We start from the raw sequence: 27,019 nt of genomic DNA, 5'->3' as shown, positions 1-27,019 counted from the left end.
AAACTCCCCAGGACCGAATTTAGCTCCATGCCACCCCTAGGCAAATTTGAAATCTGCCGTCCCCCCCCCCCCCCAAAGAAGCAAAATATCCTTGACTCGATCACCCAAAACATTTTTAATTCGGCAAATTTTGCTAAGGATTCAGCTAATACCATGATTGAAAAACATTTGACTTTTATAAGATGTGTGAAAGTAATCATTTTTAAATTACAAGAAAAAAATTGTCTCTGTGGAAAATAAAAGAATTCTAATATTTTTCAAGAGTAACAATTTAATTCAAAAAATGTGTATTATAATAGCAAATTTGCTGCCCTAGGCAGCTGCCTACTCTGCCTATTGGGAAATTGGGCACTGATAACTCCCCAGAAATTTTATTAAAATGAAGTTTTAAAAACTCAATTTTTGGGTATTGAGGCATTAGGTGAGGGGGTGGATATAGGAATCTTCCTCGAAAATGTTTCAAAATTTAAATTTCCGAGTAATTTTTGAAAGTTAGGAAACTAAAAACGCATTTTGTCCATTTTTGATGATGTACGGAGAAAGGTCAGATTTCAGGCGCTGGCCCCAAAATACTTTTTGAAAATAAAGCTTAGAAACCTCAATGTATAATGACAGAATATTTTGAAGTAAGAAGAGTAGGGGAGGGAGTGCTCTTCTAACTCTTCAGCTGTTCAGCCTAAAAATGCACCTTTAGGTAATGTTTGCTTACATTAAAGGAAGTGTGAAGGTGCTTAGAATCCTTCCTTCCTGGAAATATTTTGCCTTTGAGGCTCTAAAAATTTGATTTTTAACTATATTTATACATATTTTAGAAAGGGATGGAAGATTCGTGAGCTCATCCAAAAAACCTCCTTTTAAAGCTATCATCACGATATAAACTAGGGAGGGAGGGGATCCTATCAAAACTCGTTTGTAATTGGAAGTCCCAAAAAAAATCATTTCAGTTGCTTTTAAGCAAGTTAAGTGATAAGGGCTGGATAACCTAGTTTCCTTTGACATTTTTTCCAAATAAGACTTAAAATGCAATTTTTTGCTACATATCAAGGCATTTGTGAAAGGGCATGGGAAAAGGGGGTTCTTCTCCTAGTTTCGAAATTAAAGCCATGAAAACAAAAATTTAGACTCTCTTTGGTCTTGTGAACAATAGGTATACTCTGAGAACCGCAGCATTTAGAGATTGTCCAAGTGTCTATAGTTGGAATCAAGAAATGATATAAAAGATGGAGAAAGATTTTAGAAATAAAACTTTTGTTTTGAGGATAGGGATATAATTTATCTCCCAGTTAAGGCCTACACTTCTTTTTCAGCAAAATATATGTGTTAAATTGTGTTAACTTCTCATAATATTTTTTCTTTTTTTTCCTTAAAAAAATTCCTACAATCACAAGGCTTTGGGAGGGGCCATGGCCCCTATGGCCCCCCCTCTAGATCCGCCCCTGCACCATACCCCCTCTCCTTTGCCACTTGCGACTCTGATTTTCATAAACATTCTTATCAAAAAAGGGCTTGATGTCACATTCTCTATATTGTATGTCCCTTTTGTCATTTATTTCCTCCCCTTGTCATGAGTGATTACAATTTAATAAACCCCACCTTAAAGAGGGACTTCATTCGCAGTCAGCTCCTTGCAAATAGACATTTCTCTCCTTTTTTTCACGAATGCAAAAGAAAAATATTTCTCGCACTGGCATTGGTGCCAAAAATTCGACACCAATGGATAAAGTTCGCGAATTTCACAATAATGGAAGTCTTCCTGAATGAAATGTTCTCGCAAAACTCATTTAATACGTAAAATTTCTGCACAAAAAATATTCTTCGTGAAAGTAGGCATGACCTTTGCCGTTAGAAATACAAAATTTCCAACAGTCAAATGAACGAACTCTACTCGCTGCAAAATATAACTGTCCATGCGAAAGCACTGGACACCGTAATAATACGCCAATTTTTATCGAAAGTTTTACCTTGACATCTGTTTGTCGTGATAACAAATGCAAGTATTATTGGGAGCTGTGTGTGTGTGTGTGTTTTTTTTTTTTAATTTTCTTTATGAAGGTGATTTCATTGAAACTGAAAGTCCTCCCTCACTCCGGAAAATGATTTACTTTAATATTCAAATTGCGAAAACATAATCAAAATGAAAATATTTGAATTGCTCGTAGTTACTCAAAAAGCCTCAAAAATAAAAACAAATACAATAATTTAATTTCTTTACGCTCAAGCGAGAAATGGCAACACATAATGTTATCCAGCAATTTTTTCACGCTAACTAAGTTGTGTGAAAAATCAATTGAAAATGAATTTTCGCTAACTTATAATTGCTTCTAGCTCTTTTTCTAGTCATCGTAGCGAATTTAAATTTTTGAGCCGTAAACGTGGTGTAGACGTTTTCAGAAGTATTTTTTACGATCTTTCCAACCATACCAAACTCGAAACACTAAAATGTATTTTTCGTGTAGAAAAAGCGGTTTAAAAAATGAATTAAAACTTAATGTTTCAGGCTTCCAACAATGAGTTTCAACAATGGAAAAAAGATAAAATTAAAATTTTTGCGTTTCGCTAACTAAAAAACGCTTATACATTTTTTTCTAGTGGATTTAGGTTATTGGACCTTGGGCGCCCTGACAGTTTCTTCGTTAGGAGTATTTTTTAAACACCTTTCCAATCATATCAAATTCGAAACAATTGGACCATCCATTCGCATAGAAAAAGCCATTTAGGACGAAAATGCGTTTTTTATTGATATCTCTGTTAATTAGCGTTCGATTTCAAAAGTTTTTATTGATGACACTAAAACTTGACAATAGCTACCGAACAAAAAAAGAATGAAGGAAATCGGTTCACAAACAGAAGAGAAATCGGTACCGAAAGAAAACGGCTTGCCTATTAATGTATAAAAATAAGGCAAGTGAAATCAACTTGTTAACAAGTAATCCGCTTATAAAAAAAGCTAATGTCTTTTAAAATGCTCCCCCCCCCCCAGGAGTTATAAAAAGTTGAGATAAATGAACTGAATGCCAAGCTTAGTTACCTAAATTTCAATATTTAAAGACATTTTTGTGTATTCAGCTAGTTGATTTAATGCTTCAGAGCAGCATCCTGTTGAATTTTTGCTGAATTACACAACTTTTTATTCAATTACTTAAGAGTTCAGGAAAAATCTTACAGCTTTTTTGTCCTTGATCAATCATATGTATAATGTTACTCTCTCTCTGTGTCTTTGTGTGTGTTCATGTTTTGATTTTTTTTTTTTTTTTTTTTTTTTTTTTTGCATTAATAGTTAAAATTAGATTTTGAGTCACATAGTTTCAAGTTGTAAAAATGTAGTTCTCTATCATGTTTACGAAAATAAATATTTCATGTCAAGTACTATATTTCTTATGCAAGACTTGGTTTCATATTTTAGCGATTAGATTTGTACATCTTTACACTCAAAAAAGAAAGATATTGGTAACATCCAATATTATACATCTGTTTCAGGTCACTAAAGAAATTAATATTTTGTAGGCGAATGAAGAAAATAATTTGATGGATACGATTGAACAGGAGATTTCTAAGAAGTTGCAAGAAAACTCTTCAAAAAACTGCTCTGACTACTTACCTTATGAAGTGATTAGAATTCTTTTATACTTAAAATTGTTTTTCCATGTTTAAAGTAAATCGAGAGAAGATGCCACAGTTAAGAATTTGTCAATAATTACAATGAAAATTGAAACAACAAGCTCATGAGAAAAATACACTTTATTTTTCAACATTTAATTGAGTACATATACAAATTAATATGCTTTAAAGTATAAAATTAAATAAAAAATTTAATGCCAAAGAAAATCATTTATTTGTGGCATGTTCCCCCTATATATGGGGAAGATGCTACCAGTTATGTGGTAAGATACCACACCACAATAAATAAAAAAAAGACAAACATTACAGAATTTAATGTGAATTAACAATAACTATAGAAAAACAAATTAAACTCAGTCATAATTAGTTTGCCGAAAATAACAGCACAGGCTCAAATGATAGCATACACAACATTTCACTCAATGCAAATGATTATCATTGCAATCTTCATGCAACCATTTGTTGCATTCGATGCACTAAATCCAGTCACACTTGGGACCTTTTTAGTATAAAAGTACCCTTTACACTCAGCACAAAAATCGTCATTATTATCCTCATCAAAATTCTCCCTATCTGCAGAATTTTCTTCACTTGAGGCTGACGAGCTGACATACCTCTTTTTCTTCTGTATTTTTGAAGGTTTCTTGTTATGTGTTTGGCGCATAGACTAATAATAAGAGTAGACCGAGCTTTCTCATTCTAGCTGATAAAGAAAATTGGTTCATAGATGTATCATGTGACTAGTGGAAGAGCTTGGTGAAGACTTTGGCAGCATGGTTGCTAGATGGCAGCATTATCTATAGTTTGGCACTCGACATGTATTTTAAGACAATGTGTTTTCATTAAAAAAAACTTCCAGGTGCAGAGATTGAACTGTTTTTCTTTTAGTTATGCATTATTTTGACATTAGTAATAATTTTTGATCAGTTTTCGGTAACTTTTATTTCATTTGGAGCTGTCAGCGTTGGCGTGAACGAAATGGCGTAAACATTTTGCGTTAACGCAAAAATGTACTAATCGGTATCTTAAATTGAAACTGTAGGTAAAAATCTTACCGTTTGCTGATTCTTCTTGGTCGCTTGCATCTTTTATTGCTTAGAAAGTTATTCAAATTGACTAAAGAAAATTCACAATACTATCTAAACGAAAAACTCACTATATTAACAAAATATTTACAACTTAGAATAACAAATTTACAAATCGGACTCCATAAAAGATCATTCTTCCGTGTTCCATCAATTCTATTTATTTTATTTCGCGCTGGCGTTGATCGTCTGCTACGATTAACGCCCGCTGTTGCTAGGATATCCACCAGTCACATGGTTTGGTTCATGAGCAGCAAAAGGGTTGCCATAGCTCGGTCTACTCTTATTATTAGTCTATGGTTTTGCCCTTACCCGCCTTTTCTGGCTTCCCTCGGGCCTTTTCCCTCATAGTTGCTCTCCTCTTGGAATTCGTTAAGACTTCTGATGTTTGTTTCTTATGTCCAGATGATTTAGGTTTATTGACCAGAGGACTACGGCTAATTGCTTTCAGACAGGAAATCTCATGTTCTGTGCTGGTGGAGGCAACCGATGATGATATTCCACTGCCACTAGCTCGGCTGGTGGAAGCAATTGCCGGTATAGGCATGTCACATGCTCCACTTGTGGCAGTTACAGCTGTATTATCAATGAAACCATCAGAAATAGCAAATGCATGCTGTGGGATTGCTTGTGGGTTATAGGGATAAATCCCAGTAACTGAAAACCCAGAAGTACCATTCCCTACTGTGGCTGCCTTACTCCACGCTGCATTCAAAAGAGATCAAAACTGCAGTCTTGAAACTTTATGATCTGGATGGTTTCGTACCCAGGAGTTCAAGGCTTGTTGCCAATAAGTTTTCAAGGGTTTAAAAAACGAGAGATCAAGTGGCTGTAAATAGTGGGTGGTATGGCGTGGAAGACAGAAAATAATTATGTTGTTTTCTGCAGCTAAATCTATTACTGACACATCTGAGCAATGGGATGCGTGGCCATCTAAATGAGGAGAACTTTCCCAGGTTCTTTTCTAGGAATAAAATGATTCTTCAGAAACTTCATAAGCACATTTGAGTTGATGTGAGTGGATGTTTCGTTCATCTCTACATGTGAACCATTTTATAAGATACTATTCAGTGTTATAAATTAAAAAATAAATAAAATGAATTTCATTTATTTCTGAACCATGTGGCGTCTTCCCCCAAGTATAGGGGGAAGATGCCACACACGCTTATTTCCTTATTGCTACAGTATTATGGCCCGCTTCTACATGCATCGTGTAACATAAAGCGTAACTCACTTATATTGCTAATATCTTATTAAAAATAACAAATATGTTTATGAGCTTCAAGCATGAGGAATAAAATATTATAAAAGTTGTACTCACCATGTTAAGTGCTCATGAAATAAAAAATAACGCCGATTAAAGACTATGAATTCAAACAAATGGCCAAGCCACATCCAATGTTGGACTAGACACTTCACACAAGTGGCTCAGTATTGCCATCTAATGACGCAAGTATTACAAACAAACTTGCATCTTCCCCCAACTTGCATCTTCCCCCGACTTACCTTATTTCTTGTTGAAATTATTTTATCCTATTACTTTATTGTATCCTTCTTTTTAAGGTGGATAAAATAAAGAAAGAAATAAATTCTAATTTTTGTGTTTATATCACTGGAGGAACCAGTGTATCTATTAAAACTGAAACATTTTGCATGTAAGTATTGAAATTGATTATAAAATTCTGATAATGTACTTTAAATTTGTTTAAACAATCTTATATGCTCATTTAATTACAATCAGCTTCTTTTAAGTTCTATAATAGTATGATTATATTGTAGTATTTTCTAAATATTGGTTAAATAAGAAAAGGAATAAAATCCGAACCCTGCATTCATATCACTGGAGGAAAGAGTATCTATTAAACTAAAAAACTTAGTGTTGGCCAATGTAGCCTAATTGTAGACCCCAAAGAGTTCCTACTTTTTACAGCTCTCTCCTTATTTTCTTACTTTTTCCTTTTTTTCCCCTACCTTTTCTTTTTTTAGTATAGCAGTTCTAATCGTGCATTGATTCTTATTTTTACAATGCAGCACAAATGATTTTTTTGCATGTTTTAATTTTGAAAAGCAAATGAAACAAGTGGATCCCGGGCTTTTCATTGACTGACTACAGTAATTTCTGGATGGAACGCCGCAGCGTTTGCGTGTTTAAAAGTTAAATTTTCTTAAATGACTTTTTTGCCGTTGCGGCGTTTATGATCGCCTTTTCTTTTTATCGCCCCGACTTCAGTCCTACTGTTTTAACGATACAATAAAGAAATAGATGCTGGCACATTCTGATGCAATTATATATTATTTGCTCGTCAATTAGAAGCTTTAATTAAAGTAAACTGCCGACTCTTCAAAAGTGCGGAAAAAAGCCGAATTTCCTATTCACCTATTTAAGCAAAAAGGCAATTTATAACCTTAAAAGAAACTTAAGGAAGCAAAAAATGCAAAACCTGTACACTGCACATATTTTATTGATGTTAGTACAAAATAAAAGGGACAGGTAACAGAAATTCGCAAAAACGAACCACTTCAAAAATAATCGCGGAAAGTAACTTCTTTCATTCATAAATATGATTGTTCTTTCTAAATGGTAAATATGATTATAAAATTTCATTTTCTTTCCTTGCAAAGAGTGTATTTGCAAAAAAAAAAAAAACACGGCAAAACCTACATGAGCAAAACTCCCAATTTTTGGAGAAAAATCGGAAATCAATTTAAATGCAACATTCTGTTTTTATTTCTTCACATTTTTAAAAGTTGGGACTGAGCCACAAGCAATTTCATTTTTGCAGAAGTGCAACAATGTAAGTACTTTTTTTTTCTTTTTAATGGGTATTTTCTATTCTGATATATCATCAATATCGAGAAGTTGCTCATAATTTTTATGTGCTGCGTTTATGGCAATGCAGCATTTCTGAACATTTAAAAGTTTTTTGACAGGCCCTTACTCTTTTTGGGGTGCGGCAATTATACCGATGCGGCATATATACTGTAAGTTATTGTGCTCAGGACGCCTAATCAAAGGGGGGGGAGAAAGAGATATATGCAGGCATTTGATGCCAGGTGCTTCCCCTCACTCTCAATTTTGTGAACAATTTCCAAATAAATATTTTTGTTGTATGGTGAGGACTGAGAGAAACTATGTGCCTTCCCTTTGATGCACAGAGAAACATCATTAGCAACTGATCTTTGGCTTTGATAAAAATGTTCTGTTTACCACGACTGGATTTTTCCTTGTTATTTTCCGTGACATAAATTTTGGAACAAAAAGGAGGTAAAAAATCATCAAGCAGCAATATTTGTTTTTATTGCTTGATTAAAATTAAAACTGTCCCGTCATTTTGATTTTTCTCCCGGAGGTGGCCAGCCAAGGATGTATACTGAATGCAAATTTTATCTGAAAACAATAGAAACCTCACAAACTTGTATAATTAAGCTTTAATTTTCAAAAGCAAAGGAGATGAGAAATTGACCCCACTAACCTCCATAAATAACATGCCTGAAAAAAAATTTATGTTGAATGCTAAAAATACATAACAAAATACAAACTCTTTAGTTTACTGTTTACTTATTTCGTTATTTATTAAGTTTAATTATTTTATTATAAATTTTATATCCCATATTTAACAACAAATTTATTTTATATAGTTCTGCATTTTCATACTTTTTCCTTTTTTTTTAATTCAAACATCTACTCCTGTTTATGCAAGAATGCATGTCAGCTGCTGATTATTTTTAACTAAAACTACTTTAATATTTGCTTTGCTTTTTGTATCATAGTTTATGACAGCAGGAGCTGAAAGTGTTACCTTGTATTTTTAAGTGATAAATGGATGCTCTTGAAGGAATGTTTTTGTTTTTGACGAAACAAATCTATAACAAAAATGGTTTTATTGCACCAAAATATGAGTTTTATTATTATTGTTACGTATTTTTTTTTTTTTTTTTGTGATCATTATATTGGATTTTATTCTTTTAGACTTAAAAATTTTATTACTGTATCGTTAAAAGGTGTTTCTTTGTTTGGATTTTATTTTCATATTTTTGTAATTAATATCTTTGTTCCCACCAGTTTATTTTTCATAATGATGATTTTCAGATTGTTTCTTTCATTTTGTTTTCCAAGATTCGGTCTTTTATTAATCCCTTTAATACTTCAAAAGTACTGCTTGCTTGTTTTTGGGACAGTTTTATCAAAAATACTGTTAGTTTATTTTACATTAGAAATAAAATTTATGCTAAATTTGTTTCCTCTTGACGTGTGTGTAGTCTATCTCTTCCTATTTTTTCCTCCTTTTTTTTAGTGATTTTTTCCTACCTTTTTAATTTTTGATTCCTTATTTCCTACTTCCCCCTCCCCCAAAAAACCATTTCAGGATCTTTAATTGGCTCGACTCTGGCTGACTAAAGACTCATTACTGGTGATCGGCTCTCATTGAATCTATTGTTCTCACAAAGTCCTCCAAGTTCTTATTGCAAATCAATATGCCTGAGAATGCAAGATCAGAGGTTTTTTGCCTCCTGATGTGGATGAAAAGTATAAAAATAGAGGACTTTAACTTTGATGAAATACTCTGAAAAGCTTATTTTATGCAATAAGCTGTCTTAAAGGCTGTATATTATTGTAAAAGAAATCCTTTTTCATCAGTTTGCTTCGATAGTGTGCATGAATATGATTACTGCATTTCCTGGCTTCAGCTTTAGAACAACCATTTATCTTTTTCTCAAAAGTGCTAGTTTTGTGCCACTTTAACTGATTCCATTGTATAAATGTTTAATTTAAACTACAGTCTGAGTAAAAACTCCAGTGCACTTTTTTGGGAAATTGGACACACCTTAGTCTTAAACAAAAAGTCATATGAGTGATAATTATTAACGTTAAATGCAAGTAAGAAAGACAAAAAAATTTATTTGTAAGTGTTTCATTATCAGAAAATATAACAGATCAATATTTGAACCTGAGTAAAGTCTTTAAGGCCAACATAGAAAAAAGCATATAAGAACAAAATTTCAAATATTTATAAGCTTATGTGGGAGCCATTCCTTCAAATTACTTCAAATATTCTTGTTTTCATGAATGAAACTAGTTTTTGACAAAAATTCGGGATGTATTTTTTACCATTCATCTTCAATGGTAGATTTCAACTCTATTGATGAAGTAAAATGTCTCTCCTTTGCATAAATTCTTCTTGCTAAGTCACCCAATAAGTTCTCTATTGGGTTAAGATCTGGAGACTTAGTTGTTCATTTCGAAGTTTCAACATTTACTTGGAGCCTATTTTTTGCACTGTGACTCGGATGGATAGATGCATTGTTTTGCTGATATTTTCAATTTTCTCCAGCAATAAATTCAGCATGTGGTAAAAGGTGACTTGGGAGGACATTTTGGTATGCTTGTGAGTTCATTTCACCTAAAACAAACGCAACTGAGAACACACCATTGTAAGCAAAGCACTCTCAAGTTCTGACAGAGCCTCCATCTAATTGGGGCTTGTAGAATATTTCTTTTTTTTTTTCATAAATCATGCCAATAGTACTTCCGTCAGTTTGGTCTATCCAAACTTTACTTCTTTTCATTAGAAAAAAATTATTTGTATTCATTGGTTATCCCAGATCATGATTTCCTTGCTAAAGTTGAAACGCTCTATATTGTGCATTTTCAATAAATGAGGTTTAAGCAATTTTGCAGCATTAATAAAATTTCCACACCTTCTAATTGTGTTATATATCGTTTTTGACAAACATTTAAACTTATCGTCTGAATGAGTATCCCGGTTGAGTACTTTTAAGGTATTGTAATAATTTCCAAACTCTTCTTCCATGACGCGAGGACAAAGCTTTAAGTTTTCCCGGGTTTTCTTTTTACCCTAATTGTTTTAAAATCAAACAAAAAATGTTGACTTCAGTCTTCAATCTTCCTATTTTTTCGCAATAGTACGCCTACTTATCCTTGTTGAAGAAAAAGCTTCAATTTGCCCTCTTTCTTGAACAGTTAACTTTTTACCTTACGATATCGTCACAAGTAGGACAGAAACTTCGAAGAAATTAATCACAAAACTGCAAGTTGAACGGTTTCCACAATCTTCTTAACTGAGGTGACATTTATTACAGTATAAGTACTTGCAGTTTTTTAAAAATATAGTGGCCTTAAAGTTTTTACTCAAGCTGAAATGTTAACTTTGAATAAACCACTGCTTTTTTTGGTTATTGCATGCTTTACAAATCTTTTCTATTGTGTTATTTCTTACCAATGAACATTAATAATTAATAATACAATAATATTAAAATCCCTTTAATTTCATTTTCCTTTTTTCAAAGAAAATTATACTGGCCTTAAAGTTTTTACTCAAGCTGTAGTTATTACTGCTCCTGAAGTATATTCAGACTTTCTGAAATTTGCTTACGTCACTTTAAATATCTATATGGCTACTAACCGGAAACTCACTTAGAGATTTTTTTTTGTTTTTATCTTTTCCCACATACTTTTATGTCCTTAGTTTTGATATAGTTCAGCCTATCCTCCTCTAAATGCTTGTCATTATCTCCATCATTATACAGTTGGGATTATATTTATTCATTTGCAATTTCGATAAATTTGCAGCACGTTTCTAATTCAAATACAAATGTGACGACCAACAACAGGCTCTGAGGCTCTGTGCCCAGCTAGGCTGGTCCTAATCAGTTTACTAGTCCCCAATGAAAATCAATAGCCCACCTAAAGCAATCTACCCCCTTGCTCATTATAGTATCTTCCGGTATGCTGTTCCAAGTGCCTACAACCCTACTAAAGTAATAATTTTTCTTAATATCCAGATTAGCCTGAGATTTGTCTTGCTTATTATAGTGACCCCTTGTCCTGCTTTCCGTACAAAAATTTAACCTATTAACATCTTTTATATTGAAAAATTTATTCAACTGAATCACTTCACCTCAGACTCTTCTTTGCTCCAGGCTGTACATATTTAGTCTTTTAAGTCTGGCATCTTAAACTATGTCAGAAAGTCCCTTTACTTGCCTACTGTCCGGCCATCACGAGAAAAGCCACCGCCAAAATGTCTGCACCTGTCCACTGCTATAGAAACGAGACGCATCTCATTTTTCCAAAGGAAGCTTAAGGCTGGAAAAACTTGTACAACTGCACAAAGGTGAGCAGAGGAGTAACGAAATGGTGCTAAAAAGCCTTCCTGCTAACCCTTGCAGAAAATGAACGAAGTCTTTCTATGGCAGAAGACAGGCTCAGACTTGACGCCGGGAGCTTTTCTCATGAAAGCCAGACAGTAGTCGCCCTTCTTTGAACCCTGTCCAACAAAGTCGAATCAGGCCTTGCCAAACTTCTATATAAAAGCAGAAGAATCTTATTAGATTGGTTTTCAATTGATTGATTGATAAACCTAAGCATTCTGATAGCTTTGTTGCTGACAATGCAGTACTGTTGGCCCAACTTAAAGTCCTGATTCAGTGAATCAAAAACATTTTGTGCCTGACTAATGACAGAACTCTGTAAATAATAACTTGTACACTTATTTTCATGACCTAAAATGTAGCATTTAGGGTACACCTCCCCCCCCCCCCCGCGATACATATATAAAAAAAATTATGCAAATTAATATTTAATATAGATTAATACCGCCACCGAATTTATTTAAGCAGTCTCCAAGGGCGGCAATCTTGGCTTGAAAAGTTGGATGGCAAGTTAGCCTAAAAAGGCGAACCAGCTAGTCGCTGCAGGTCATCAATAGCTGAAAAATCTAGGAATTTAACCTCAAAGAAACAGAAGGAAAAGATTAAGAACAGCTTTATTATTTTTGTTTAGTGAACACTGAAGCACTTTTGGAACTGTGAGTTTATGTTCTTCCCCTAGTTTTGCCAAACAACATATTTTTATGCTCATTTTATACCAAGGCTACATTGTAACAGTTTTGTTGGCAAAATTGCCATTTTCATTTTTTTTTTTTTTTTTTTCATTTGAGGCATTTGTGCATTTCTCAGACCGATTGAGAGTACTTCATTTGTGGACCATTTAGTTTATAGTTCATTAAATGATACCTTGCCTATGCAATAGACATTTGAAGAGATTTTAAATTCAATTTTTCTTTTAAAAAATTAGTCGATATCGCTGAAATAATAAGATGATCTTTTGTTCTAACAAACAAATGAAATTTTCTTTTGTTACAATGGTCATTAAATAAATTTTGTGCTGCATGTTATGCAAATACTTTACTCAAATAAACTTTTAGGTGAAATGACTAAGCTATAAAAAATAAATAAATAAAAACACTGCTCCCACTTTAATTTTTAAAAATATCACTTAAAATTTTGGTGAGAAGGAAATCTCACCTTACTTTCCTCCCTAGTATGAACCCTGGTCTCAAGTTTCATTTTTTGCCACAATAAAGTTAATTTCGCTTTGTATTTACTTCACATACAAAGCGGAAATTAAATCCATCAATCTCTAATTTGTGTCAATGTGTACAGAAATGAAATTTCTCTTTTAATTCATAACTTTTTTTCATTTACTTTAAACTAAAAACTAAAAATGTATTTAAAATCTTTGTAATTTACTTGATTTCTCAAAGCTAAAAAAAAATGTTCTAAATGGTTTTTCAAATATCAAGTTAGTTGAAAACAAATCTGCCTCTTAATCTTAGTTCAAGTTCTATGTATGCCTTAAAGTTCATCATAGGTTCTGATGATTTCTTTTCTTTTTTTTTTTAACTTTCTGAAATTGAAAGAAAAATTGTTATGATCAAAAACTTAAATACGGGAATCAGGTGAGATTTTGCTTGAAACTCCATTTTTCTTGGTGATATTATTATAGAACTTTATCATGTACTGGACATAAAACTGTAAAAAATATTGTTAAAAGTGGTGCTGACTTAATAAAGCAAAAACTCTTTAAAACAATTTATATCTGTTTATTTAATTCTTTAAAAAATAGCTGGAACTAAAAAGTTTTTGTTAAGTGTTAGTGTAATAGGTATGTTTTCTAAAATTTTTAGTGTGCCCTTATTGTAAATTTAACGACTTTTCAAAAGTTCTGTAATTATAACAATGTGTTTTCATGTAGGATTTTAGGCTCAGAACTGGCAAAAATAAAAAATTTGACTTTAGTGACAGAAGGTTCATTTGGTGCATGTGATCTTGTTGCGAAGAATTTTTGTGAAGAACTTGATATCAAAGCAAAAGGCAAAGCCCATAGTATTTATCACATAATTCCACGTTATGACCAAGTTGTAAGTGAATGCTTAATTTCTTTTAATCAAAAATAAGTGTAATACAATTTATTGTTTCTGCCTTGCATGAATTAAATTATTTACCATAGCTTAAAACATTATTTTTTTATTTGCTTCAATTCTTGAATCACTTATCAAACATTTAACGTTCACTTAAAATATAGTTTAAAATTAGCATATGACTGATAAATATCCTTGTTCATTAACCACAGTCGCATAAATTTGTATTGGTATGAGTTCAGATGCATGTGTTCTTTTTAATAAAATGTGATTACAGTCGAATAACTCGAAGCTTATAACTTGAATATTCCTTTATCTCGAAGTTTTCCATGGATCCCAAACTCTTGAGATTGTTGTGGAAACTTCCCATAACTCGAACTGCCAATAACTTACAATGTTTTAGCCTGTCCCTCGGGACTTTGAGTAATCGAGAGTTGACTGTATGTGACATTTTAGAGTTTAAAATAAAATTGTCTCAGACTGAAAATTTTTCATGATTAAGAGTAGTATAAATGAAAAATTATCAGATAAGCTTTGTGCTACAATATGATTCAGGTGAAAAAACAACGTAAATAAAGCACAAATATTTGAGAAAATGCAGCATATAGCTATTTCAAGGCTACAATGGAGCCTCTTCATCAGTGCAAAAAGCTCACCAACACAACCAGAAGTTGCGAGAGAACTGACATGGTGAGCTTTTTGCACTGATGAAGAGGCTCCATTGTAGCCTTGAAATAGCTATATGCTGCATTTTCTCGAATATTTGTGCTTTATTTACGTTGTTTTTTCACCTTAATCATAAGAGTAGTATAGTTTGAATTGTGCATAAAGGTGATAAATGTTCTGGTTTAGTAACTGTGCATAGTATTAATGTGTTCGTGCAAATGAAGTTGAATGTGTTCTGTTTGACAAAACAAAATATCAAGAAAAAAAGCTGGATTAAGTTTAGAATTTGTTGGTTTAAAAAAAAAAAAAATTAAATGATGCTGATTGCATTGTCAATCATAAAATTTACTTTTCTAGCAGAATTCAATGTTCTAGAATTAAATAAGTTAATGCCATTTAAGTGAGCATTACCGCCGTAAAAAAATATTTTATGGGGCTTAAATTTTCGAGACTAGGGGCATAAAACTGGTCAGTATTAGTCAGTATTTACAGATTTTACTCAGTAAACTTTTTTTTTTGAAAATGTACTAAATAATTAATTTTAAGATAATGTTCACTGTCAATTTTGTTTTCATTTTCTGATAAAATTTAAAAAATGCTATAAAAGCAATCAATTGCTAATAAAGCAGCCTGATTTCGCCTACCTGGTAGTTTGTTTTACTTGATAAAAATCTTTGTTATCCTTTCATTGGATTGGGATGATTTAGTTTTATGGAAAACCTAGCCTCCCCCCCCCTTTCATACACACACTTTGATATTGGACACATTATTTGAAACATTTTCTTGTTTTTACCCAAAGTACAAGTAAGATGAAGACCATAAAACTAGACGTAAGGTTTTCATGACAGCTACATTTGTGTACAATATCGAGATGTGTAAAAATTTGTTATGTTTAAATTCTTATTTTAATTTGTTGCTTTTAACTTTCATCATAAGTGCAGTATAAGTGAACTTACACCCTGTCCCAAAAATTTAGACACAAACATAAAATACAATTCACAGTAACAATATGAATATCGTAGAATATTTAATTTCATATGTGTTTACTAATAATAAACAGTACGTAAAGCACAAGATAAGGTTAATTTATTAGAAAAAACATCATGCAGGGATGCCCACCTAGGGGGGGGGGAGGGTCATGGTGCAGATTGTGCCATTGAACTTTTTAGGGAGGTTTGTTTTGAGGAGTATTTTTCTCATTTTTGGTTGGGGGAGTCTGTTAGAGCAATGTTTAGAGGGGTTGCACCCTTGATCTTAGAGGGGTGGGTACCCCTGCATCATATGTTGAATTTATTTAGAAAAAAACAAAATAGAGTATCCAATAATTTTGACTTTTTTGATAAAACTAGGCTATATTTTTAGATGTTAGCGTTCCATTACTGATTAAAATATCTCTATAAGTATGGAACGTGGCCTCAAAACCAGGACTGATGGAAATCGTAAACTCTTCCCTTCCAATTCAAAGTTGCATTCTTATGAATTAGCATAAGAAAAGTCTATATATTTGGCAATTCGTTACAAGAAAATGAGCTTTTCTTGACTATTAGCAAGTATTAGAGGAGTATCTTATTCTAATACAGGATTTGCTGGGCGAACCAAACTGTATTTTAGCAAGACAAAGCGCCTACTGATGCATCCAACTCAACAAATCTGTTGTTCAATATGAATAATATCAATGTCATAGAATGGCCATCGGCTAGCCCAGGCGTCTCCAACCTTTTTCACTTGCGGGTCACATTGTAAATTTTTGGAGACAAGGCGGGTCGGTAAAGAATAAAAGTTTAGAAAATAATTCAAGTGAATAAAACACTTTAATACAACTGATGAAAGTTGCTAAATGAGAAAAAAGTATTTTATTTATTGTTTGAATTTTGGCCACAGAATGTGATTTATCACATCTGTGGACTGTAACCACTTATCTTTTTTTGTTTCCATATTTTATATTTCATGCATCAAACAAGAAATTAGCTATTTAAGCTACATTTTAGATCTAGTACACATTTAGTACACACTTCTCAAAAATTTAAAGTTAAACTTAATTTCCATATTTATTTAATTACAAGTTTAATGCTTGTAACCAGAGAAATAGTCACATCTGTGGACAGAAAAGAAAGTGCCAATAAATTCTTTCAGGTTGCAGCACCAAGTTTAATGCTTGTAACCAGAGAAATAGTCACATCTGTGGACAGAAAAGAAAGTGCCAATAAATTCTTTCAGGTTGCAGCACCAAACTGTATTGGTTGAAGGATCAATTCTCAAGAAGCCATTTTGTTTATTGGGAAGAAACAGGAGCTTGCTTTAAGATTTCTGAGACGATAAATATTGAAACTTGAGGGGTGCCTATCTCCCAGAGAGTGATACCCCCTCCCCTCCCCCAAATGCTAGGAAAATACTCAAGAATGATATTCTCTACAGAAAAGAGGAAAACACCCAACTTATAATTTTAATGATGCAATTTGCACCATTTCAAAATTCTAAAATTTTGTTTTTACATTTTTTTTTTTTTTTAATTATTTGATTTTTAACAAATATCGGACCCTGTGAAAAATTCTGGACAGACCCCTGTATCTATGCTTCAAAGACTAAACTAATTATGTACTCCACAATTTTATATTTGCCAGCACATGGTAGAAATTTCTTTATTTAGCTTATAAGACCAGCGTTTAGCCTGATGTTATCAAAGCACATTGCTCGAATACTGTCATATCCACATTGCTATAGTGTTATGCCTGCCAAGAGCTGAGCTTTATCTGTTAAAGATATGGAATCTCAGGAACTGTCTAAAGTTTAGAAATTCCTTTCCCATTAGCTTGGTAAATGATCAAGTTTCCTTTTTCAGTAAAATTATGGATTCATTTTTCCATCGCAATTACATTTCACTAAATTTGCTTTATTTTTGGAGCAATTTAGTAAGCTTTACTCCTTGTCTGGAAACACAAAATTTTAGCCTAGAGAATTAAAACAAGCCTACAATTTATAGTCAAAAATATTCATAATTTTTAATAATTTTTTTTTTAATGTCAAAACTTTTCTGAACAGTAGTTAATGTGTTTTATAATTGCAACACAAAATGACCCATCTGTTTTTTTTTCTGGTAATATTTATAGTTTTACATAGTCTAATAATGCCTTATGTGACTTAAAAAGGGTTACATAAAATAATGATGAATGTGTTATAATGTTGCCATTAAGTTAAATTCCCATGTGTTCATTTGTGCATATTCATTTGTGCATTAAAAACTTTCCATTCGTTGAGCTTCTTCTAAATATTGTTAGATCCTGCTAAAATTGTGCCTAGATTATTATTTTTTTCATAAAAAGGAACCAAAATAGGAGGTCAGAAGATCATATTTTCATACTTCAAAAATAAGCTCCGTCCTAATGGAAAACTGCTATGTTCATCAATCCAATTTGTTTCAAAGCACTCAATATTGAAGAAACTAAGTACATCCTTTTTCACTTCTGATTGTGGGTTAAAAATTACAAGACTGAAAATTTAATTTTTTGAAAATTAAACACATCCTTATCCCTCATGAAAAAGAGGAGATGAATCAATTTTTAATTAAAGGAAAGAAATCCATCGGCCTATTTGTTTTTAACTATGGAGTTTAATTTTCAATATAGAAAAGGGCTAAATGCCCTTTTACCTATATTGAAAATTAATTTTCAATATAGAAAAGGGCTAAAAGCTAATGCTATTTATTCTTTTGGTATCATCTTTACTTTTCGCCGATAGAGGGCGCTAGAGTTGCTGGGGAGTGTTTATGCTGCTCCTGAGATAAGTGATTTTTTACTGTAATTGTTTATTTTATTGCTTTAGTTTCAGTATTTTTATTGTATTTTATCATATAATTAAGTATTTTTGTGCTTTTAAGTCTTATTTTTGATTTACTTGCTTTCTTAAAGTGTTTTTCTATTCTTTGTAGCTAAGCCTAAATTGTGCTGATTTCTTGTTGTTAAGCCTGAGTGCTCTGTTTAGGGTGTAACTTGTTTATTTTAATTTACTGCTTGTCTTAGGATTTAGTAATATTTGTACCTTTTACTTCCAATGCTTTCAAATTCTAACAATTAGCATTATTTTTTCATTTTTGTATTGACTTTTTAAGTGTACCATTTTGAGCTAGAATGGGAGTTATATGCATAATGAAGGAGGTTAAAAGTGGTAAATTGGACAAGTGGATTTCTTTTGACCTATGTCAGATGTTCTGCTTGTTTAAGGGGAAGGATGAGTCTGAGAAGGATTTCATTTGCACCAACTGTGTTGAACTCTCAGAAATCAGAGTTAGGATGCTTACTTTGGAGGGTGAGTTAGCATTTGGCTGTAGGAGGGTAGATGGGGTAAAAATTCCAGAGGGAAAGGGAGAAGATAGTAAAAAGGAGGTGGGCATTAGCTGTGTGTTAGATAGTGGGAATATTCCAGAGGTAAAGGGGAAAGTTATTGCTGAGGCGACAGACTGGGAAACAAAGGGTATAATTTTGGGAGATTCAATGGTGCGTGAGGTGGGAAACTCAATAGGCAGAGTTAGACGTAAGGTGGCTAGATGTTGTTTGTCAGGGGCTCGGGTGAGAGATGTAAATAGGGTTGCTGAAAAGAAGGGGGTATTTAATAAAGAGGATGTAGTTACTTTGTGGGTGGGAACTAACGATGTAGGCCATAGTAACAACAATGAGTTTACTAAGGAATGGGATTCCCTGTTGGACAAAGCAACCAACTGTTCGGCAAATGTCCAAGTGGTTGGTTTACTTCCCAGATATGGAGTGCATAGGAGTTGGTTAAACCAACGGGCTAGGTGTATGAACTTGGTACTCAAGGAAATTTGCGTTAAGCGTAGTATCAAGTTTATTGATGTGTGGAGTAAATGTAAACGCTATTGGATTGCTAGGGATGGCCTGCATCTGAGCTCTACGGGGGTCAAAATGGTTAGTGGTTTAGTTTTAGAGGATTCAGAATCAAAAACTAAGTTGGAAGGGGGGGCATGCTTTAAGGAGCAGAATTCGAATGGGTACTAACTATTGGGATTTTAGTAGAAATGGAAATAGGTTGGCTAATAAGAGAAAAGATTTTAACAGTTGGAATTCAAATAATCGCGCAGCATTAAATAAAGGTAAGATGGGCTTACTTAAGGTTTTTTATACAAATGCTCGTAGTATTAGGAACAAGATGAAAGAATTGAAAAGCGTAATAGACGAGAGGTTGGATATTATTGGAGTTACGGAGACATGGACTACCGAAAGTGATGATGATTTATTATCTATTGCTGGGTATAATTTGTTTAGACAAGATAGAGGAGGTAAAAGAGGTGGTGGGGTTTTATTTTATGTCAGAGACACTTTAACTTGCAGCGAATTAGTAATTAATGATAAACCTAATGAGATTGATATGATTTGGCTTTAGTTGATGAGCAATAAGGGCAATAAACTATGTTTAGGGAACATTTATAGGCCACCCAACTTAAGCCAGGGTCAAGATGAACAGATGTTTAGTATTATTAGTGACATTTCAAGCAAGGGGTCAGTCATTATAATGGGAGATTTTAATTTTCCAGGAATTGATTGGAATAATTTTTACCATAGTAATAGCAGAGAAGAGGAATTTTTGAAAGTAATTGGTGACTGTTTTTTAGATCAAATTGTAACTCAGGGTACTCGACAGGACGTGATTTTGGATCTAGTTTTCTGTGATATGGAAGGTTCTGTTCAGGGGTTATGTATAAGGGAACACAATGGAGATAGTGACCACAACAGTATTAGGTTTGGGATTAAATTTGATACGCACAAAGTAGAGAATTTTAGGTTTGTGCCCAATTTCAGAAATACTGATTTTGTGGCACTTAGGCAGAGTTTGAAAGCAGTATTTTCTTCTGGATTGGACAATAACGATGTGAATCTTCAGTGGGCAGAGTTTAAGGAAAAGCTAGTGAAAACGGTTGGGGATCATGTTTCCTTTAGGAGAAAGGGTGTCAACACTAAAATCTGGCCAATGTGGTTCTCCAGGGAAACTAAAGATGCTCTGAATTACAAGCATGCTGCTTTTCATAGGTTTAGAGAAACTGGTCACAGTGCAGATAGGCTCCAATATTGTAAGGCAAGGCATAAGTTTAAGTATTTGATACAGATTCAGAAAAGAGAGTTGGAGCAAAGACTGGCAGATAACATAAACAGGAATCCCAAGAGGTTTTTTGCATACGCTAATTCGGGGAAAGTTCGAAATAGTCATATTGGGCCCTTGGTTGATGAGCACGGAATTTTAATTTAGGACGATAGTGATATTGCTAATGTTCTTAATAGTTTTTTTTTCGAGTGTTTTTAACGATAACTGTATCTCAACTGTTGACACCAACAAGACACAAGCTATAGTACAGCTTGAGGACTTTGTATTTTCCAGGGATGACGTTCTACTTCATTTGAAAAAAATTAAAGAGACTAAGGCTCCGTGACCTGATAATAGTTATCCAAAAATTTTAGTTGAATGTGCGTAGGAATTAGCAGATGTAATCGTAAATGTTTTCAATGCTTCTTATAACTCAGGGACAGTGCCAGAGGACTGGAAGCTGGCTAACATTACACCGCTCTTCAAGAAAGGGTCTAAAGGGAGTGCGGAAAATTATAGACCTGTGAGTCTAACTTCAGTGGTTTGCAAAATTTTTGAAACATTGATAAAAATTAAGATAGTAAATTTTCTAGAGACTAATAATCTATTGACTAGTTTTCAGTACGGTTTCAGGAAAGGTAAATCTTGTGCAACTAATTTATTACATTTCTATGATAAAGTTACCATGGCTTTGGACAATAAGAAGCCTGTAGATGTTGTTTACATTGATTTTCAAAAAGCTTTCGATAAGGTACCGCATGTTGCTCTACTTAGCAAATTAGCTGATCTAAGAATAGGAGGGAAAACTTTCATTTGGGTAAAAAGCTGGCTGACCGGAAGGAAACAAAGGGTGGTTGTAAGGGGAATTTATTCTAATTGGAGTGAGGTTTTAAGCGGGGTTCCTCAAGGATCAGTGTTAGGGCCTGTTTTGTTTATTTTTTTTTTAATAAACGATATTCATAAAAATAATTCAGGGAACATGAATTGTTTTGCTGATGATGTCAAAGTTATGGGGACTGTAGAAAATGAAGAACAAGCAAAACAGCTACAAGAGGATCTAGATCATATTACAGAGTGGGCTGATAAATGGGGTATGGCTGTTAATGTTGGGAAATGTCAAGTGCTACATTTAGGGCATGGAAATAAGTGTACAAGTTATTATTTACAAGGTTCAGTCATTAGTCAGGCAGACAAAGTTACTGATCTGGGGGTCTTAATAAGTTAGGATTTAAAGTTTAGCCAAAAGTGCAGCATTGCTAGTAACAAGGCCAATAAGATGCTTGGGTTTATCAATAGATCTATTTCAAACAAATCTAAAGAAGTTCTTCTGCCCTTATACAGAAGTTTGGTAAGACCTCATTTGGAGTATGCTGTTCAGTTTTGGTCTCCTTATCTTAAGAAAGACATTAATGTATTGGAAAGGGTTCAAAGGCGGGCTACAAGGCTAATAAATGGACTTTCTCACTTAGACTATGATTCCAGGCTTAGAAGACTAAAAATGTACAGTCTTGAGCAAAGAAGAGACTGAGGGGACATGATTCAGTTGTTTAAATTTATTAAAATGAAAGATGTTACGGGGCTGAAGTTTAGCACTGAAAACAGGACCAAGGGTCATTGTTTTAAGCTATTTAAATCTCAGGCTAACATGGATGTTAGGAAAAATTATTATTTTAGCAGGGTAGTGGAACCTTGGAACAGTTTATCAGAAAAGGTGGTAATGAGCAAGGGAGTAGATAGTTTTAAGAGGGCCATTGATCTTCACTGGGGATTGTAAATTGACTAGGACCAGTCTAGCTGGGCCCAGAGCCTGTTGCTGATCGTCACTTTTGTATTTGTATTTGTTGCTTGCCAATAGTCCACATGAAACATGGACGGAGGAAATTACGCACAGCCTTTTAAAGGAGGTTGTATCTGTTATATATGTTTGAAAGCTAACTTTAGATCAGATAGAATCACAATTTCACTGAGATTCATTCTACAAGGTTCGTATGCTCCGGGAAAACCTGGAATTGTCTGGGAAATTGACATTGTTAAAAATGTCAGGGGAATCGGGCGCATTGTTTCCAAAAACAAATCAGATTTTGATGTTTTCTTTAACTGCAAACTAATGAAAATAACAAAATGTGCTGCTTTTTTTTTTTTTTTTTTTGATTATTTTAAACAATTTTCTTGAAAAATTAAAAATTTTGTTCTTGAAACTTAAATTTTTTCCTCGTTGCCTTTGACGCAAATGTGCTAAAAACTTTTCAACTAAATTGTAGTTTCATGAAGACTTAGCATTTTTAAATAGTTTTCATGCTACAAATTCAAAAAAAACTTTTTTTTTTTTTGCCGTAGCCACCATATTTGGCCATTCTTAAGATGAAAGTAGACAAGACTTCTTAAGCGCCTAAGTTTCTGAAAACGGCATTGGATGTTTATTGTAATGCAAACTGTTGAAAACAGCACGAAGTGTGCCCCTTTTTGTGAATAATTTGTAATTATTTTATGAAAAAATGCAAAATTTTATCTTCAGATATTGATTATAATTGATTGTGCTAAAAACTGACTTCTTAGAATTTGACTTCTTATATCTAAACTTCTTATAATTGATTGTGCTAAAAACTGACTATTTTGTCTTAATTGTAGTTTATTAAGGATTATTAATTATTTATAACTACTTTTATGCTACAAATTCAAAAATCTACTACTTATATTTTTCACTTTGTCACCTTATTTGATCGTTTGCACGATGGAAGCAGACGTAAATTTCTAAAAACAGAATTGGATTTTTGTTTCAATGTAAAGTAAGCTATTGAGAGTAACATAAAATGCACAATAAATTGTGAATTTTTAAAAAATATTTTCTAAAGTTTATTTTAATTTTAAGGTAAGCATCCTTTAATAAGCGAAAGAAAAAAAAACAGATGATTATTGGCATTGGCCTATAATTGGTGGATGTTGATTTTTGTTATTATGCATTATATGTCATGCAGATCAATGCAATAAGTTAATCATATTTATACTGAAAAAAAGCTTTGTAGTTTGCTCAATACGTTTTGTGTTATCTATATACATAAATGGCTACTTCTGTACCCATTAAATGATTAAATATAAAACCCATTTTTACAAAAATTTGTTGCCTTACAACTCCAATATTAATAGTAATCATAGTGAAAATTTTGAATCAAGGTTCCACATGAGCAAGCACAACATTTATTGCTTTCTTAGGATTTTTATCGTCATCTATTCCAATAATCAGTATCGGGACTAAATAAAAAGACAATTAATTTTGGAAACAGTTAGAAAATAGAAAGTGTTTATTGTCTAAAATTGCACAGGCCTGCAAAATTCGGGTCATGAAAAAGTGATTGTACGTTAATGAGTGACTTTTATTCTATTGGGTAGGTTGATTTAAAATATGACTTCTATTTTTCTCAATCAGGTAAGAGATTTTCACCAATTGTGCTTTAACATATGGGCAGAAAGGCCTTTTTTTTTTTTTCCTATTCTGGGAGAAAGGGTCTTTTCAAAATTTCTGTAAGTTTATTACTTACAAACGAGTTTATGCATTAAACATACAATTGAAAATTAGTTACTAAACATAAAGATTAATTTCTTAGAAATCAGAACATAGTAATAATTAATTATAAAAAGTTAGGCAGTTTTTTCAACTGGCGCTGTTTTTTGCAACTACGTAATAATGTTTCTCAGCTTTCACAATGTAACCAAATTATCACTATTAAAAGAATCTTTAAAACTTTTGTTAAAATGCAAAGCAATCCGCTATCTAAATTAGGAAAATCTATTAACAGCTTAAAAACTTCCAATATGTCTTTGTGCAAAGGGGGGGGGCTCGGTGGATTTTTCTCCCTCCACTGACTAAATTACAAAAATGCTTAGAAGGCAAAAATTTTCACTTTTTTTTTCTGTCAGAAATGTTGTTTTCTTCTCTTTTAAATAAGAATGTAACTGCCCCCCTCCCCCAAAAAAGCTTGTTCGTTTATTCAAAAAATAAAAAAAGTTATGATTTCCTGCATCATTAATATTAGTAAACTATATTGTTTTTGTTGTGTGTATAGAGGGCCTCCAGATCAGGCTGTGCCTGGAGCCTCACAATCCCATGATCCGCCACTGAATCACATCAATGCGGGGTGTTATGAGTTCTTTCAGTTAAAACAGAAAATGAAAGAAAGTAGCAATTGTGTCTCGCAATTATTACTGACCCAGGCAACGCCGCGTATTTTTGCTAGTATACTAAATAAAAAGAAGTATTGTAAACCAAAACCAGAAGCATATGCTAAAAGTTGCGCGATTACAGCAAAATGCTAATATTTCGCATGACATGTGACATTGAAAAAACGCTAAAATTAATTATAAGGTGTTTGTTTTCAACAAGTAGTAAACGAATTAAAACAATTTTAAACAAAATGTTTACTAAACAAACTTTAAATTTTGGGAGAGAGAAAAGAAAAAGTAAAAAAAATCCAAGATTTTTTTAAATATAAGGGGAAAGGTATCAGTTCATCTGCATTGCTATTTTAAACAATTTTAATTATTTTGAAAATATTGCTGTTTAAACTTAATTTTGAATGAAGTGAGTAACCTGGAATTTTCTAAAAAAACAAACTGGAAAAGTCAGGCAATTTTTTTTAGCCGCACGTGTATGAACCTTGTTCTATTTACTAGCAAAATCAGTGCCAAGTGCTTAGTTTTTAAAAATATCAATAAAAATAGCTGTTTTGGAGTTTCTTGAAATCAAGAGAGTGAGTGTTTTGTGACCAGTAAAACTTCCTAGTTAACCCTCCTGGCGGCGAGCCCGAATATATTCGGAAATATTTTTATATTAAAAACGGCAGGCTACGAATATGTTCGGAAACTTTTTCGTACTGAAAACGGCAAGCTACGAATATATTCGTAGCGGCATTTTTCGCTTCCCCCTTCGGTCATTCTAGCGTGTAATTGGAGGTGTGGTAGACTCTCTTTCAATTTGAATGGGAGGCGTGTTGCTGTCTGGCGTTGACGGGACCCAACGTGACCCAATATAGCTTCTCTCAACTTATCACTACGATGAATGGCGCTTTTAAGTACTTTTAACGTTATTTTGTTATTTTATTTGAAACATACCCACGTGTGTTTAAATACAACGTCATTTAATTAGGAAAATAGGCATCATAAAACTTGAATGTGTTTTAAATGGGTGGGGGAAGGGGGAGAGGTCTATATGTACATACACAATTATACAATTTTAGGTGACAGGTACAACTCTTCCGTCACACGTAATATTTTCTCAGTTTCTCTCTTTTAACCGAAGTTTTGGGGGTAACTGGTCTTGGCTATGTATCATTTTGCGATAAACAACTTAAATTTTCAATCTAAACGTAGGTTCAAATTCTATAATTAGTAGTTCTGAAATAATAACAATATTAATAATAATGAGAAACTAAAACTGGAAATTAAACAGAGGAAAAACAAAAGCCTTACTTATAAGTATACAAAAAATACATATCTTCTGTATATAATGAAAACATCATATAGTTAAAGATTTGAACGAATTTTCCTTGATCATTTTAGAATGATTTCTGAACCTAATTGGTAACTAAACGACTAATTATTTCTTTTCGATGCGAGCCAGTTTATTTTTTTCACCAGCATGGGTCAGACGTGAAAAAATGATGTTTAGAAAAAAAAAAATTAAAAATGTTACTAACTCAAAAATCGAAATTTTTACGAGGGACGTATATTACTTTACATGTCAAGTATCACAATTTTAAAGACAAAACAGAGAGCTAAAAATGAACTGGAACTCGTTTCTGATAAAGTAAGATTTTCCTAATCAATGATTGAAGTGAGAGCGTTTGAAAAATTCTGCGTTTCAGAAATTGTAATTTTATATTATATTTCAATCTATGTTTTTCGAATTTCCATTTAATAATGAAAAATAACACTGTTGAATCGTAAAACGTTGCACCGTATTATATTAGCATCAAGAAATAAATTATTTATGTGCAGCAAAGAATGAGCGACATTAATAATAAAATATAACCATACAGCATCCAACATTCATTTGAATTAAGATATTGTTTGAAAACAAGTCTTCTTTTATAAAGTGGTAAGGATTCATCGACAGCTACATCTTTTTCGGGTACAATATACAGATTTAAATTTATTGTTAATATATTCGTACACTTTATAAATTTTTTTAAGTCCTGGCTGGGGATGATTTCTTAAATCAATGGTATTATTGTCCGTGAAATGAAAAAAACTCATAATCGCACTGAACCGTTTTTCAGCCATAACTTCTCCAAAAGTGGGTGTTTATATATATATATATATATATTTTGTCCAATACAATTT

General features: G+C 32.8%; 1 protein-coding gene across 2 annotated transcripts in view; it reads left to right on the top strand.

The window, feature by feature from the left end:
- LOC129218148 (uncharacterized) overlaps window positions 1-27,019 on the top strand; it is a 336,406-nt gene that overhangs the window by 289,498 nt on the left and 19,889 nt on the right. For both annotated transcript variants that reach the window (XM_054852364.1, XM_054852365.1), the window contains 3 exons: window positions 3,505-3,606; window positions 6,267-6,358; window positions 13,762-13,927. In XM_054852364.1, the coding sequence (XP_054708339.1) occupies window positions 3,505-3,606; window positions 6,267-6,358; window positions 13,762-13,927 (360 nt within the window). The remainder of the gene's footprint in view (window positions 1-3,504; window positions 3,607-6,266; window positions 6,359-13,761; window positions 13,928-27,019) is intronic.

The sequence above is a fragment of the Uloborus diversus genome, chromosome 3, assembly GCF_026930045.1.
Source record: "Uloborus diversus isolate 005 chromosome 3, Udiv.v.3.1, whole genome shotgun sequence".
Lineage (NCBI taxonomy): Eukaryota > Metazoa > Arthropoda > Arachnida > Araneae > Uloboridae > Uloborus > Uloborus diversus.
The sequence above is the reverse complement of the archived record's forward strand: the minus strand, read 5'-3'. Positions and strand labels throughout refer to the sequence as shown.